Source organism: Perissodus microlepis, chromosome 8 (genome assembly GCF_051167445.1).
Source record: "Perissodus microlepis isolate ML-2025 ecotype Zambia chromosome 8, ASM5116744v1, whole genome shotgun sequence".
Classification (NCBI taxonomy): domain Eukaryota; kingdom Metazoa; phylum Chordata; class Actinopteri; order Cichliformes; family Cichlidae; genus Perissodus; species Perissodus microlepis.
The window spans coordinates 3,466,165-3,482,758 of record NC_140468.1 but is presented as its reverse complement, the minus strand read 5'-3'; the positions used below and the strand labels follow the sequence as shown (position 1 = coordinate 3,482,758).

General features: G+C 41.3%; 1 protein-coding gene across 2 annotated transcripts in view; it reads right to left on the bottom strand.

Moving 5' to 3' along the window:
* The window catches only part of map2k6 (mitogen-activated protein kinase kinase 6), a 42,171-nt gene that overhangs the window by 18,740 nt on the left and 6,837 nt on the right, over window positions 1-16,594 (bottom strand). For both annotated transcript variants that reach the window (XM_084937051.1, XM_084937050.1), the window contains 3 exons: window positions 3,874-3,940; window positions 2,161-2,209; window positions 1,520-1,633 (listed from right to left, as the gene is read on the bottom strand). In XM_084937051.1, coding sequence (XP_084793177.1) covers window positions 1,520-1,633; window positions 2,161-2,209; window positions 3,874-3,940 — 230 coding nt within the window. The remainder of the gene's footprint in view (window positions 1-1,519; window positions 1,634-2,160; window positions 2,210-3,873; window positions 3,941-16,594) is intronic.

Sequence of the window (16,594 nt, the reverse complement as noted above, 5' to 3'; positions counted from 1 at the left end):
TAATCTGGGTTAGAGATTAGAGAAAGGCCAAAAACTGCAGATGGGGGGAAACAGCTGAGCAGCTCAAGTCAAAGTTTAAAATCAAGTAAAACTAAACTGAGTCTGAATGTGATTACATCCCCACCTGAGCTTTTCACTTTGACTTTTCAGTTCCACAGAACTTCCCCATACCACAATAATGAGGAGCAGAGAAATACAATATTTACACCATCCAATCACTATCATTATAAACTTAAATTTAAAAAAAACTCATGTGTTTTAGCTTTGCAAAAAAAACTAATGCAAGAGAAATATGCAACAGAATGAATGAAGCAATAAATGCCCAGGAAGGATATTTGCAAAGTGTTTCCTCTGGAGTAACAATGGTCGGTAAATAAATAAAAGCAAAGCTCCAGCTGTAATACCCAAGGTGGTGACGAAAAAAGAGAAAAAAGGTTTGACACTAACACAAAATCAGAATTCAGAGTCAGAGTAAACTGGCAGCTGGACGGCCAAGAACACCTGATCTGTCAGCCCAGCAGGAGAAACCCAACAAATGTCCACAAGATCCTTAGGTTTGCTTTACAAACCACTCCACATACGTTACCGTTCACTGCCATACGTAGAGTGATGTGTGGGGTCAACACACACAAAACTGCACTTTTATGCTCATTTCAAAGAACAGCAATCAGGATCACTAATCAAGCAGGATGTCAAAAATCCTTCATAAACTCTAAAACTGCTGAATTCAGATTTTTGACACAGATTGGGGGAACCACAGATTAAACCTTTTGTATTTCTATTTGTGGAACAAAAACTAGGGAACAGTTTTGTAATTTTCAAGTCTACATATTTATACTAACCTTTATATTTATATTTATACACAGACTTTTCTTTGCCGTTGTCTCTGTTTTTGTGGGCCGAGTGTGACGGACATGGTATCTCAACAGTGGATTAATGAGTGCATACATCTTCCTACTCCAGGACTGAGTTGTTATTTTATGTCATGTAGATTGTGTCGACTGTGTTTGCGCATGTATGTGTGTATATATATCAGTATGTTTATATTTTGGTTTGATGTACAGGGGTTTTGCAGGCCTACGGATCGATCATCATCATTAACATCATGATGAGATGATGATGAGAGTCCCATCCTGACCTCCTTCCCTGTGCGCTCTGCAGTTTTTGCATGGAATAACTGGATCTCCATTTATAAAACGAGCAGTGTCCATTTCCAAGTCCAAAAGCAGCGCATCAGGTGAGGAGCGAGACCAGGACCACACTCCTAATTTTTTGTATCTCCACTTTCTTAGCAAATTCTTTAATGTTATTCAGTTCACTCTGTGAGAATTGTTGAGTTTAAAGGTTAGAGGTTAAATATTCTAGTCGTGCATGTGCGTGGTTTGCGCACAAAGTAGAACTGAAACATTCGGACACACGTTTTAAGCACATTTGTGTTTTTGTGTGTTTGTCACTTTGCTTTAATGGGCTCGTGGTTAAATAAACATTCCTGAAGTCTGGAAATCGTCTTTCCTTTTACCTTAACAGCCATGATCAGGCCACTCGGCACGTGTCTCATCTTGTCCACCACGCCGTACGCTCCTCTGCCGAGCTCGGAGATCTGCTCCAGGTCATCTGCCTTCACCTCGAAATTCTGCACAAATGGAGGACAAGTTCCAGTGGACGCCAAACCCACAGGGCGAGGAATCTCTCATGTCTCTTTTAAGCCATGCAAAAGTCTCCTCCACGATGCAGTGAGATACTTCCTAATTTTTTTTGTTTCCAATTGTTCAAACACAAGAAAAAAAGAAATCTCTTTGACTTGTGGCCAACTCGAACACAGAACGAGCAGCCAGCCCTGCCAATGGAAAATTCCACTTATTTGAGGAGTTTAAAATAAATATTTTTACTGCCTGATGGGCAATAAAAAGCATTCCAGTCTAACCACAATCAGAAGTGTTCAATTCGGCTGTAATGTTCATCAGGGCATTCTTTACAGCCAACAGAGCCGCGATTAAGCCAACCTATGTGGATCGACCAAAATTACACTGGGAGGAGGAAAAAAGTAAGAAGTTATGTAAGAGACCGTGACGAGAGGAGGAAAAAACAAGCATCAAACCCTGAATGGGATTAGGAAAGGTGGAAAAGAAGACAGTAAATGAGCCAAAGGAATAAAATTACCTTCTCTCCAATTGTTACACAAGCTTTCGAATCCAAATCTCTGGGGGGTCTGAAACACAAAACATTTGGTTACATATGAGCAGGTTAAACTGTTCTTTAGAGGACACGTCGCACATTTCAGGAACAAAACAGCAGAATTTATTCTTCTGCAAAAAACAACTATGAAAAGGTGCTTCTGGCTTTCAATTCACTTCAATTTTATGTTATTTACTTAGCACCAAATCACAACAGCAGTCGCCTCAGAGTGCTTCGTATTGTAAGGTAAATGTCCTTTGCTTTGGGAGCAGCGATTAAAATTTGAAAAAGTCAGAATCTTGAAATAAATAACTGAGCTTTTTCCCCATCAGAGCCAGTGGAGAGAACACAGACTGTATATAAGAGACGGAAGCAGCAACATCTGTTTGGTATTAAACCTAAAACTGAGCATTTTTACGATCTTGGTTTTGGGACAGGATGTAACAACCTGGCTTCAATTCAGTTTTATTTATACAGCACCAAATCACAACAACAGCCGCCTAAAGGTGCTTTATATTATAAGATAGAACCTACAATAATACATACAGGGAAAAACCCAACAATCATATGACCCCCTATGAGCAAGCACTTTGGTGACAGTGGGAAGGAAAAACTCCCTTTTAACAGGAAGAAACCTCCAGCAGAACCAGGCTCAGGGAGGGGCGGGGCCATCTGCTGTGATTGGTTGGGGTGAGAGAAGGAAGACAGGATGAAAGACATGCTGTGGAAGAGAGCTCCACTTTTCAGGACTGGAAACTGCGTCCATCCTTTATACCACAGGTGTCGAAGTCCAGGCCTCGAGGGCCGGTGTCCTGCAGGGTTTAGATGTGTCCTTGATCCAACACAGCTGATTTAAATTGCTAAATCTCCTCAACATGTCTTGAAGTTCTCCAGAGGCTGGTAATGAACTAATCTTTGATTCAGGTGTGTTGACACAGGGTGTTTTCTAAAACCTGCAGGAGTTCAACATCCCTACTATTCGCTTAACCTGTTTATACTACAGCGAAAAAAACATAGTAAACAACTAATAACAAAACTATATAAAAATATTAGATTAATTAGATATAGTAAATAAGATGCAATACACAAAATAAGAAATTAAAATAAACAGAAATACTACACTATTAAACAGATACTTTTGTAATTTAAAAACAATGAGAAGCACAGTTAAACACAATAATGCAGCCACAGTGTTTCTGACATTTCATCTACAAGTTGGCTCTGAACCAGAAACGCCTCTGCAGCTGCAGGTTTCTTAATGAAGAGGACTCACTTTAAAAATACACTGAACACAAATTTTTTATGTTTGTTGCAGAAAACCTGTTCTTATCAAAAGGCAGCTGCAGACTGAGCTTCATGTTATCAAAAATGTGGAGAAAGAGCTACAAACAGAGGCTTTTATTGTGGCGAGAACGTGCAGTTATCAGGGTAATTAAGACCAAAGAAATTTACTCTTTCATGTTCACACGCTGCTTGAGGGTGTGGCTGACTGTAAAAGCGTGCTTACAGAGAAAGATGGTATTAGTGGGAGCGTAACTTCCTCCTCCTATTTCCTGCTGCTGCACAGATTTTCATTTCACATATTCAGCTTTCTGACTTGATTTAAGAAAGGGTCAGATGTGCAAACCGGGATAAATAATCACACAGATAGAAGCATGCGTGCATGTTTCAGTGACATTCTGCAGAAATGACACTTACACTGAGCTGGTACTGGTAGCCTGCTCAAACGCCTCCTTGGGGAGCTTGAGCACCCGCTTCCTCTTACCTGAAAACAAACACAAAACAACACGAGAAGCTGTGAGAGTTACAGCCGCATGAACAGTTTGAAATAAAATACACCAGGAGACGTCGTCAGAACCACTGACTACAACTGGGGAGTATTTGATACATCTTGATGATTCAAGCCACACTGACCGCCAGCATTAATGGTACAAGTTAATTGTGGAGCTGCGAGCTGCTCAGATACAACAGGGCAGCTGTGCATGTGCAGCTCTGCACGAACGAGGAGAAAGGAGGCAGAGGGAGACAGACACCGGGGAGTCTATTTCTGTCTCCTAGTGAAAGAACAGCAAAAGCTTTTTTTCCCCCAAACTAATTGTTGACAAGCAAAACCTATCCATTATCTTCCAATTATCCAAAGTTAGGCTGCTGTGGCAGCAGGCTCAGCAGGGCATTCTAGACGTCCTTGTCCCCAGCAGCACTTTGCAGTTCCTGCTGGCGTCTCCTCCCAGCTGGGCGTGCCCCAAACCACCTCAATTGGCTCTTTTAGACATGAAGGAGCAGCGGCTCTACTCCGAGCTCCCTCAGCATGTCTGAGTGCCCTTACTCCGTCACCCCGGAGCTCGTCCTGCTCGTGCCTGCAACCCTATTCTTTTGGTGACTACCCGGAGCTCACAGGTTACAGGCTCTCATCACCACAGCAGTCCAGTACAAGCTCATTACTGCTGGCTCAGCAACAATCCACCAGCCTGCCACCTCTCAGCCTTCTCAGCATTCCTGAAGATTCTGAGATGAAGTGATTTCAATGAATTTATCCTTAGTGGTCCCACCTGGAGGATGACCAACTTCATGAGAAATTTGGTTTTAATTCTCTTCCAATCTTTCCAACTTTGTTGCACATGTGACACAGAGCTGAAGTGTGGAAGCAACGATTTATTCATCGTCTACCTGATCTGTCTGCCGGTGCAGAGGTTAGCTCCTTGAACTGGTTTGTGGGTTGCCAAGATGTGGGTTAAAACTACACAATCTAGCAACATTGTATATGTATTTTAGTTGTTCATAATAAAGTCTGAGAGTCATACAAATGACTACATTTTACCTGCAATGACTGCAAAACTGTGAGATTGTCTTAAAACTTAAAACTTCTCTGTTCACAATACAAACAAATATCAAAGATCTGTGACATCAAACCAAGAGAAGAATTCTTTCGACACTTCTAGAAGCAAAAGCCTCAAGATGACATTTTTGGTTGAATTACAGTAAATCACATATCTGCTGCAACTCCCTGTATTTGTGCAAACTTGTGTAATAGTAGAGTCTGAGTGAAGCTCAGAGCAGCACAGAGCAGACTCATGAGGCTCCGGAGGATGGGTTCACTGGCAGTGGAGCGTACCCCAAGATGAAAGCATACTTAACTTCTTAACATAGCTCAGGATGAGAGATCAGTTCATCCTCCTCCTCAGCCTTTGTTTCCCCCCCTTCGGCAACACCAGAGCGCTCGCTCTGTAAACCTGATTATGTGCATTTTTCTGTCCATTCAGCCGACGTACAGCTGTCAAATCTCAACAACATTCAGAGCGGGAAATTCATAAGAAATACCTGCATATATCTGCACTCCAGGATGATCAACTGTTCAAACACAGATGACCTGATACTTCTTCAACAGCAACCAGCGACTGAAAAGCCCAAAACGCCCACTGCTGCAAAAGAGACCGAAAGATCCCGCAGTTAGCACTCCCCGACCTGGGCTGGATCAATCTACAACACGGTGCTTTACGTCTGCATTTTTCCATTTTCTGCTGATACAGCATCTTATCCGTACTCACGCTTGGATGCAGTGGGTGAATCCAGATCCTAACTGACACTGAGACACAAGAAGCTGAAGGAGAAAAGGAGATCTGGGAGCCCAGGTGTGCTTGCTCCATGTGGAGATGCTACACTGACAGTTTAACGGCCAGACGCCTCGTTAATGCGCGCACTCGAGTGTGTCGATGCTCTCCTCGTCTGCAGGTAGCAACTGACTCCAACCTCCTCAGACTGGCTCTTAGCAGCTTAGCCCAGACAGAGTTTGCTCATCGTCAGATTCATTTCCTGACGGGTCTTAGGGGGAAGAAATGGATAGATATTGTGCCTCTGCTCACCCCCATCAGCCTGCTCTACAAAAAGCAAAACCATGCAGTTTACACCCACATGCAGGTCTGACCTTTGGTATGAGACACCTGCTTTCAGTTTAGCAGCTCAAAACAAATGAGAGGAAACCCTGGTGTCTATGCATGTTCAACGGGCCAGGAAGTGACCCACTTATATCCAAATTTGCATGTCTGAAAAATAACAGAAATGTCTGGAGTCAGAAACTTTGCTCTACAATTTCACATCAATTACAGAGTAAATTGTCAGTTAAATCTGACCACAATAAAGACCAAATATGGGTCAGATTACTGTCGATTCCCAGTAATGAAAATAACCTGCGGTGAATAAACATTAACAGGAGCTGAAGTTTAGCTCGTTGTTTCCAGCTGTCGTGTGGATCCTGCTGCAAACACACATTTATGTGCATTCACTAAACACCACTCACACCGCTGGTAAGCTAATGAACTATGACAAATTCCTGATACGTGAACGCTGGACTGATCCGACAGGCGAGCAGTCGCACGCAGAAAAGTCTCAAATCTGCTGTTCAATCGTTTGTTAACAGTCATTAAAGAGTTTCACTTATTTTTGCTCAGTTTCGTTTTTTTATTTCATTATAATTTATAACTGGTAACAGAGTGAGTGCCTGAAATGAATGAATGCACTGTATGAACGTGTGAAAGAAGCACTAAGAAGCACTTAGAGTAGAAAAGCACTAAATAAGTAAACTACAGCTCCATAATAGATGGCTGTAGTTACTGAGAGATCATCGTCTCATTTTAAAGCCTTGAGATGAGCCTCTTCATCACCTTCACCTTAAAAAAAAATAACAAGACTTGTAATTGACCACTTGTTAGCCAATGAATGTGTGGTTTCACAACACAAACCCTCCATTTTGAAATATTTTCAGAATGGACTTTTTTTTTTTTTTTTTTTTAAAGGAACCAAAATGAGTAACTGGAACCGGAAACTGGGCAGGAAACGGCTCACAGACTTCTGTAGAACCAGAAGCCTTTTTGCAACCACAGCAATCAGATAGAACGCAGCTTTGATGCACTTCCACGCAGGCTTCCTTTTTCTGACCCCAAAGCTACGTCCACGTTTTATTCTGTCCTTGCGATAAACACGTGTGTCTGTACTGTTGTTCTTCATCTGGGTTGTGAGTTTCATCAAACTGACAAAACAACAGCTGTTTGAGCTCAACATGTCATTTCAGTTTGTTCTTTATTAATCTAAAGACACTTTTGCTCATTTCAGTGTGTATGGACACATTTCTATGTGGCCTTAGTAATAATAACTACTTCAATGTGGCAACAGGTAGTCTATAATGCACATTACACACATGCACACACAAAAAGTGCACTCAATAATTACACAGCCAATATCCAACAGGCTATATCATGTGCAGACAGCATCCTGGAGGATAAATTAGGAATTGTCCTTATCCTGTTTCTTTATGATGAACGTGTGGAGAGCACAGACATGTCTGTAGATCTTGCGTAATTCCTTCCTTCCTGTACTCGTAATGATTTTTGGGTTTTTTTACTCATAGAGGTTTACACCCACATGTGTATCCGAAATGCTGAAGAAAGCCACGTGCTATATGCATAACAGCGAGTGCTGAAATTCTTATTAATAGTCTAATGACAAAGTTAGCACATTTTATTGTAAGTGGCTGCGGTCAGAAAGCAACACTGTGCAGCTCCCAAAGACACAGTCGTCGTTCACACTTCTGGCATGTTGAAAGTCATATGTGAATGAGACGTGCACGGACTGGTTAAGGTTTCTTAAACAGTCAAACTATCACAGAAAAATGGCCACGGTGCTCATTCAGCCACAAAATGACCCGCTCTCATTCCCACAGAGTTAAACACAGCTGCCGATCTGCAGGCCCCGCTGCAGCACGATTAGATGCATAGGAAAATCTGCTCAGCGTGATATTCTGACACATGGGTTAACCGTTCTTCATGTTGTGAATGGACACATTTAACTCAAACCACAACCTCTTAAAGTTGACCCGTGAGTTTTGGCCCCAAAACCAAACTCAGCTGTTAGTGAAAGCAAAAGTAGATAAGCAAGTGAAAATGAAAGTAAACAGTGGCTGAAACAGGAAAAGAAGAGCGGTCTGAGTTCACCGTCTTGTGATTTATCACTGCCATATCACATGGCCCAAAATATGCCCTTTTAAACAAGCTTCAAACCTGACAATGATGTTTACAGATAAACCTAAAAAAAACACCTTTTATTGATGATTCTTATCATAAGGTGCTGCCAAATTTTACATATGGTGACTGATATTGTGGGACCTTATGTAATGTATGTGCTTAATTTAACCATTGTTCAGAATACACTGCTGCTGCTTATCACCCACATTTGGGGGCAAAATTCAACCCCAATCTTAAAATACAAACTTCAGATCCTAAATTTGAACATGTTCCTTTAGGCCCTCAGAGACAACAACAGACTGAACAATTAAGAAAGTGAGTGAAGCTGTAGTTTTTCTGTGTGTATAACTCGGCAGAGACAGAGCTCATTCAAATGTATTGCAAAAAACTGTCATTAATAAATTTATGAGGACACAAAAGCATGAAGGCTGCTTGTCAAAGGGTAATCAAACCACAGCGTTTGCAGCCAGGCAGTCATGTTGGATCTGCTTGCGTACTTCCCTGTGAATGGATGGAAACGCATGCGATGCTTGGAGCAGCTGATGCACGCTCAAAGGTAACATTTAAGGAAACCACAGAGTCTGCTGCCCTTTGATGTCGTGACATGTTATTTAAAGGAAAACTCAAGGTGTGGCTCTTCAAAAAGCTGACGAGCACTGCCAGAGCAATTACTCGGATTTCTCACATTGCTATCCTGAGATAAAACACACACACAAGTGACTGTGAGTGGATCTGTAATTTAAAAAAATAATAAATAAAAAAGCTTAAGTCAGATCAAACATACAAACACACTCCTGTGTGCCCACATTTTTTCCTAACAGGGTGTGATGCCGCTGTGCTATGCGGCCCTCCACCGGTGGCCTCTTGCTGCCGGCCTCCTGGTCTCCACTTTCCAAAGATGCTTTGTTACACCAAAATGTCACTTTGAGCCCCTCCTACGTGCATTTACACAGACAACAATAGCAACTGGAAACCAGCACTGTGCTAACAACTCACGCTGAAGACCAGAAAACACTCATAGAGATGACACCTGCACGGAGTCTGCACAACACACTTAAGCAACAGCCTTGTAGAGACATACTTAAGTATGTTTTCAATGTGCATTAACAAGTCTGGCGGGTCATTGGCTGCCAAGACAGCTTCAGGAAATACTTCATTCCTGGCAGGAATTTTAGGTATTAGTCAAAGAATTCTTGGTTAAAAGCTTCAAATGAGTTCCACTCCTGAAAAAAAACACAGCCAGTGTGTTTCAGTAGCTTTTAGCACACCAGGAGACAATTATGTTTTATTAAAGTGGTTTATCACATTAGCAACTAAACAAATCCCCCTTTTCCCCCAAATACTTGCATAGATAATTACAGGAATGTTGCACAATCCCCATAAACAATTCTTATCAATGGTGCTGTGACGTGAACTGCAGTGTAGTATAAAGCTAGTATCCTCTGCTATTATATTCCTCTGTATCTAATGTATATCTCCAACAGCAGACAGACCAGTGTAGATACTGTACACCTGAGTATCAGCAAAATAACAACAACTGTACCTGTATATTAACTGTATAGCCAAAACTACAGCTAGCTGGCTAACTGTTCCCTTAGCAGCCACTCCAAATGTTAGCTTCAAATCTCTGCTTTGTTACTGTTTGATATTACACTGAGATAAGTATCAGAGTTTTGGGAAGCTAGTCAGCTACCATTCCCCCATATATGATTTTGTTTGTGATATGTTAGCAAGTAAGATATAAATAGTGAGCTAACTGCAACTTAGCTAAGCTGCAGAAACAGCTAATGGGTAGTTCATAACGATTAAGCAAGTGGACAATGGAGATAAGCTCTGGAATAAATTAGGGGATTTCTTCCCTTCACAAAAGTATTTTACTTAATGGGATAGCGTGCACATTACCTTAAGATCAGATAGAAGAAAGACAGCTTAGGAGGGTATTTGACCCAAAAACCAAACAATCCTTTTAGGAATCAAATAGTAGCCTAAATCGTCATTCAGTCAAACAGGCTTCATTAGATAAAACACTTTTATTCAATTCAATTCAATTCAATTTTATTTATATAGCGCCAAATCACAACAAAAGTCGCCTCAAGGTCGCCTGGTTTATGTTAGCTAAACTTGTCTGCAACATCCATTGATGCTTATCACAGCAGCTACCTGGCTAATCTTAGCCTTCCTCCTTGGCAGCAAAACACTGCCTGAAATAATGAGGACTGCATTTACTGGATATATTGTAAAACATGCCTTAGTTTATTCACCTGATAAGAAACATAGCACAGGCAAGATACCAAGAGCACCAAATGCCAAAGATGCTCCCACTGGGGGGGAGGGACTGTAGTTATAGTATTTCTAACAGAGACCACATGGTTATTATGGATATGGTTATACAGCACAAGCTATTGTAGAATAAGTTAAGTGTCAATCACATGCCTAGAGAGCTGGTGCCAACAATCTGGAAACAACCAGTCTACCAGTCAATTGCTAGTGTGCAAGGTTGCAAGGAGACATACAGTGTCACAACTTTTAACAACTTTGGTTGTTAACAAATGGACAGCGACTTGTCTGCAAATGCTCAAACACCTGTACTGCACCTGAAAAGTTTGATGCAAACTGAAAAAGAAGAATGTCTGCCTTAAAAGTAAAAGTTCCACCTTTGTAAATATGTTACAATATTAGCACAGCCTTTCCTTTGAAGGGAAACATTCTACCCTTCCAACTTTAAAGTTTCACTACATCTCAGAGAGTAAATGGCGAGTGTTTCCAGACGCGTTGGCATCTTCTACACAAATGGTAGGCAACCAAACGAATCACACTGAGATTTGTGGTGATTTCACCTGGCAACAGCCAGACACCTCCAGGAACCAATCACCAGCCGGTCAGGAAATACACTTTTTTTTCCTAAAAAACTACCGGTTTCCGGTCTCGAGGCCTGTATGACTGAGATCTTAATAAACTGTGCTCAGAAAGGAGGAACAGATAAAAATACAACAGAGGAAAATCCTAAATTTATTCCTGTTATAATGTAACAAATACATCAATTAATGAAGCATATTCACAAATTCAGTCCTTTTATAGAAGCTCAGATTTACCGGCTTTTGCTCTGCGCTCACAGCACCATAAAAATAAACATGTAATTTCTCTTTGACTTGCTTTAACACATCAGGCCGTTGATGAAGATCCAGAGATCCCTCCATGTCTACATTTTACCGGAATATACAATGTTTACAGCAGTATATTATAAAGAAACTACAAAAAAAATACAGCATTAAAGCATGAATGAATCAAACCATCCACTTGACAACTGCCACTGTTTTTTTCTCCATCTTAACATCAGCTGGCATACTAAAACAGCATTCAAAGAGAGTGCTGCCTGGACAAGGCCAAAAGATATTTAAGGAGATAACGTGATATTTATATGATGGAGAGATTTGAGACGCCAAAGCATGACTGCTAATTTGCCACAAATGCTTCTCGCTAGCTGACTGGAATGACTACAAAAACTCCACTTCCTGCTGTTACAGTAACTTCACACTGAGTGCAACACAAACAATGAAAGCTGACAGGACATGGACCATTTCATTTCAATAGTTTAACGCTGTTTTTAATTATTATTACTTGCAAAAGATTTGTGAATGCAAATTTAAAACTGACAGGAAGAAAAGATACGATCATACACAACACTAGTGTTTCCCTTTAGGAGAAATGGGTGGATTCTATCACTATTCAAAAAAGATGCAACATGATAAACAATCAATTTAAGCACTAAACACAGTCAAAGAAACCACAGCAGAACAGAAGTAATGAGTTCATATTTAACTTCTGCGTAAAAGGCCAAGAGCACTTTTTAACATAATATTCTCTATAGGTGAGAACAAGAACCGGGAATAACAACAACTCATCCGTGCTTCTCAGCCTGATGGAACTTGAATTGGATTTAAAAGGTAACCTGGTAACAAAGAAATAAAAACACAACCTCTGTAGCGGAAGTAACGACAAGTTCCACATTAAGAGAAAGGAAAGATTAGCACTGCTGTATGCATTAAGCAGACCTGGAAGTTTGTCAGATGATTGACCTCAGTGTCAGGACAAAAGCCTCACTGTGTGATCACACTGAAGCGACAGCATCCTTTTTCCTCCACAAGTGAAAAATGCTTCTGCCTTACAGCAGCAAGGAGATCATGAGACAAGAGACAACATGTTCCTCAAAGCCAGGAGACAGCGTTATTCTCCACACTTTTGCGGGAATATTAACATGCATGGCATATTCCAGCAAAATCAGTGGCAACATGCAGCAGGGCCAACATGAACAATAAGGGCAGTAGGTGCAAATGTGCATCTAAAGCACTGCTTTAGATGCATTTTGAGGGCTGCACAGCTCAAAATCTGCTGCAACTCTGATGAGAAATGACAAGAAGAGAGGAGCAAACAGAGGTGTAGGAAAGAAGCCGAGAGGAGGTGGTGGAGGGTTGGAGGGGCAGAGCATTATGTAATCTCTGTGGCTGGAAGGAAAATGCACAAGCTCGGCTTTGTAACAAAATACAAGACCACATCCTTAAACTATGCTTCAAGTAAGGATGTTATAGTGCCAAAAATTGACAATCAGCAATTTCACAATTTTTGCTACGCTCTTCAAGTAAAAGGACAAATGAGGGAAATGAATTGAAATGAGGGACCTGCTCATTGGCAGGTCTCTCGTTTAAATTTACATCTACCAGAAGAGATTCAGACGCTTTTTCTCACACTGCAACTTTTTATACCCCATCGTTTAAGGGCCACGCCTTGATATCTTGGTTATGTAACGTAACCCCAGATTCTATGAGTCCAGGCTACCTAACAGTTTACAAATGCTAACACAAAAAAGAAATGCTAACACAAAGAAAACGCTACGTTACATGGTACACAATATTTTCATGCAGCGTTGTTAGCATTTCCCAAATTACCTGCATCATGACAGCTGAAGTCTCTGCTAGCCAATGCTAGCAAAGTTTAGGTTGCACTACAAAGTAGCCCTCAACAGGTCAGTGTTCACTGGCTTCAGATCAGATTTTAAAGTTTACACATACTCCACACAGCTTTGGCATTCATGCAGACAGTTAACGATAATGCTAACATTACACACATTAACTGTGCTACCTCCTAAAACATTGGATATTGCAATAAAAAATAAAGAGCTTATTTGGTTCACATCCGAAGGCGAGCCAAGCAAGCAGCATTTCCTATAAAACAGCTCGCTTTGCAGTGGACTTTGGGCTTTCTAACCATGCAGACCTTTTACACACACTAGAAAACTTTAGCACTCAAGCAAAAACTTTATACATACAGTCCATTTTATTCCAGGTTAAAGAACAAATTGCTGCAAAGCGAGAGCTACCACTTAGGTTGTAGCCAGACAGACAATGTAAAGCTAAACCAAAAATCCATGTTAAGGGAAAGTTAAAGGCTTAAAAGCCAGCATGGAAACTGTAATACAGAATTTGGATTGAAAGGAGGAAACAACTCAAACTTATCAGATCTGAATGCCTCAAAGAGAAAGAGTGTGAACACAGTCTTTCCATTTAGCTACTTTCTTCCTGCTTTGATGCAGAGAGTCCTGGTAATTCATTGACTTTGGTGCCGACTTGTGCAAACTACTATATTTTAGTTTGATAGGTAGTGGAGTGGAATTATAACATAGCATAGCATGATAAACTAAAGTGTTTATAATTCAAGACTGCCCGTCAGTAAAGTACTTGCATAAAAAGGCATTTCAAAGCATACAAGGAAGTGTAGTGAGCAAGCTAAAACTATTCTTTCTTCAGATTATGTTACATAACTGACATGCACAACTCCTTTTATTCTTGCTGAGCTCAATATCAAACTTGAACACTGTGGTAGTGGCAGTGTGGGTTAATTAAAAACAGCAGTACATATCATTCCCGGTGATTTGCAGCACATGAGCTCAAGTATGCAGTGAAATGCCAGAGGGAGGCCACAGGAGATGAGCGCCTGCACGGAGACACTCCTTGTTCCCACTGAAACCGGCGAGAACAAGGAAGGTGAGTAATTAGATATAACACACACAATTATCTCCTTCTCAAGAAGTGACGGTGACAAGAGAAGAGCCGAGGGAGACAATGCTTCCAGTTTCTGCCCCACCCAGCATGAGCATGCAACCAGCCTTGCATGTCATGCATGACAGTTTGAGAGCAAGAAAAAAGGAAATAATGCAGAGAAGAATGTTTGCAGGAAAGACAGTGCTGCAGAAACAGAGGCAGAGTGCATACAGAAAGCCTCAATGTGTGAGGGCCTGAGGGCTAATGAGCCCGGATGACGGGAGGAACGCATGGTGCCAGCTGCTAACCCACACATGCACTCCGGCTGGAATTCCAACAATCCCAAGAGTTCCTCAATGGAATTCCACAGAGCCAGAGGAAGAGAGATCAATCACAGAGGGAGGGAGGAAGCAAACAACAAATACTGACACAAGGACAGTAAAAGACAGCAACACAGACGGGAGGGCGGCTGGTGGCTGGTTTGAAAATAACTCCAGCCAGAGCCCCTCGGCTGTTTGTCCCCCCTCCGACCGCTCTGGCAGTTTGTGAGATACTCTACACTTACAAAGATTGCAGCTCCTTTAGGTTACAGCTGTTGGAACCTCCTTCGGGAATCATGTCGTCACTGGCTCCTGCTACACTTCCTTTGCACTCAGTTCAACCTGAATGATTCGCAGAAAGCGGGGTGTTGACTTCAGGTCACTTCAGAGCACGAATGCTGTTTCAACAGGCTGAAACCAGGTCAAATACCTGAGAACAAGACTGCAAGGCCTCCCAAGCACCTAAAGGCTTAAATACGTGGGGATATCAAAGATCTTGCTGGCTTAAACACTTCGTTTTGTGTCTACTTGGCTGGCTAACTGACTGGTTTGCCAATAGAGTTGTCCCATGGGGTCAAACTAGCACCACAAGTTTAGATAAAAAACATTTAAAGCTTCTCTTAGACGACTGGAAAGAAAAGCGAGTGGACTTCAAGTCTGTTGAGGACTTTTCACCTCTCATCCGAGAAACTTCTTTGTTCCTTTAATGGGCCGTTGACCCACTATCGATCATGTGCCCCATCACACAAGTCAAGGTGTGAAAAACGGTGTGAGTCATTATCAGCCAAGATTTCAGGTGAAACCATTGTGAGACCTTGCCTCACCCCATCATGTGACCTATTGAGATCAACTGAGGCAAGATGTGAGCGGGTGTTAAGGCGCCTGGGAAGGATCTCAAAACTGGATCGTAGGTGGATTGTATGAGAGGTGAAGCATCTTTAAGAAACTTAAATTAGTTCAGTCGCTTTTCTTTCCAAGCGCATTAGATTACCATGACCTGGATGACTGGCATCTTCCTAGTGCTATTTTTTAATTTGTTATTCAACAAGTTGGAGAATATTTTCACGTGAACAACTACAGACGACATGAATTCAACGTATATCAAAAAATAGATTAAATTATTACTGACGTAGTTGGGAACCAACATCCTGGACAATCCAGGGGCAAAACCAACCAATGTGCATGTGGATGGATATTCAGTAATTAATTACTGGGCTATTTTTCAAACCAGTAATGACGAACGTACAAGCAAGCATTCAAAATAGCCACAGAAAAAAAAAAAAATCACAATTTCTCGAAGTGCTTGCTTTTTTCCACCTTCAAATTCAGTCTAGGGACTAAAATATTATGTAAAACACTGCCCCTCCCTTGAGATACTGTCTAAAAATGTAAATAACATGAGGTTTGAATCCTTTTACTGATCTACAGCCCAGCTTTTTTTTTTAATCAAGCACTTTTCAGAGTCAAAGTCAAAGCAGCTACATTTTTACAGCAATTCCAAAGTGACTCAAGTCTGACAGGCTACATGACAAATACAGCTATTTTAATAATGTACCCACCAGCGGGGAAGCGTGTTGACTGCCTCTTGTACTCATGATGGTCAACAAATAGGTCTTCACCTCCAGAACACTTAAAAAGACTGAGTCACCGATGCGGCATGAACTGTAATTTCTGCATCCATACAGTTAATATGGGAGACCGTGTCCTTGCATTAAGCGTCCTTGTAAGATAAACCTAAATTAACATCTTTGACCTGTTTTAGATTACATATGGCTGTTTGTGTTGCTCCTGCAACTGACCAATCATAATGTTTTGATGTTAAATCTTTGCAAATTGAGGGAAAATACTAAAATAGGACATGTAATGTGTTGAGATAAAGAGAAGCCACATAAAGAGAAGACCATGGGGGGTCAAATAAATGACAAACTCTGGGAGTAAATCTGAAGTTATTCATTGCTGTCAGTTTTTGGTTAGGTTTTGCCACATTAACTATGGATTAAAATACTTTTCAGGTTGGCCTTTCTTTGTAGCCGACACACCGGTAAACACA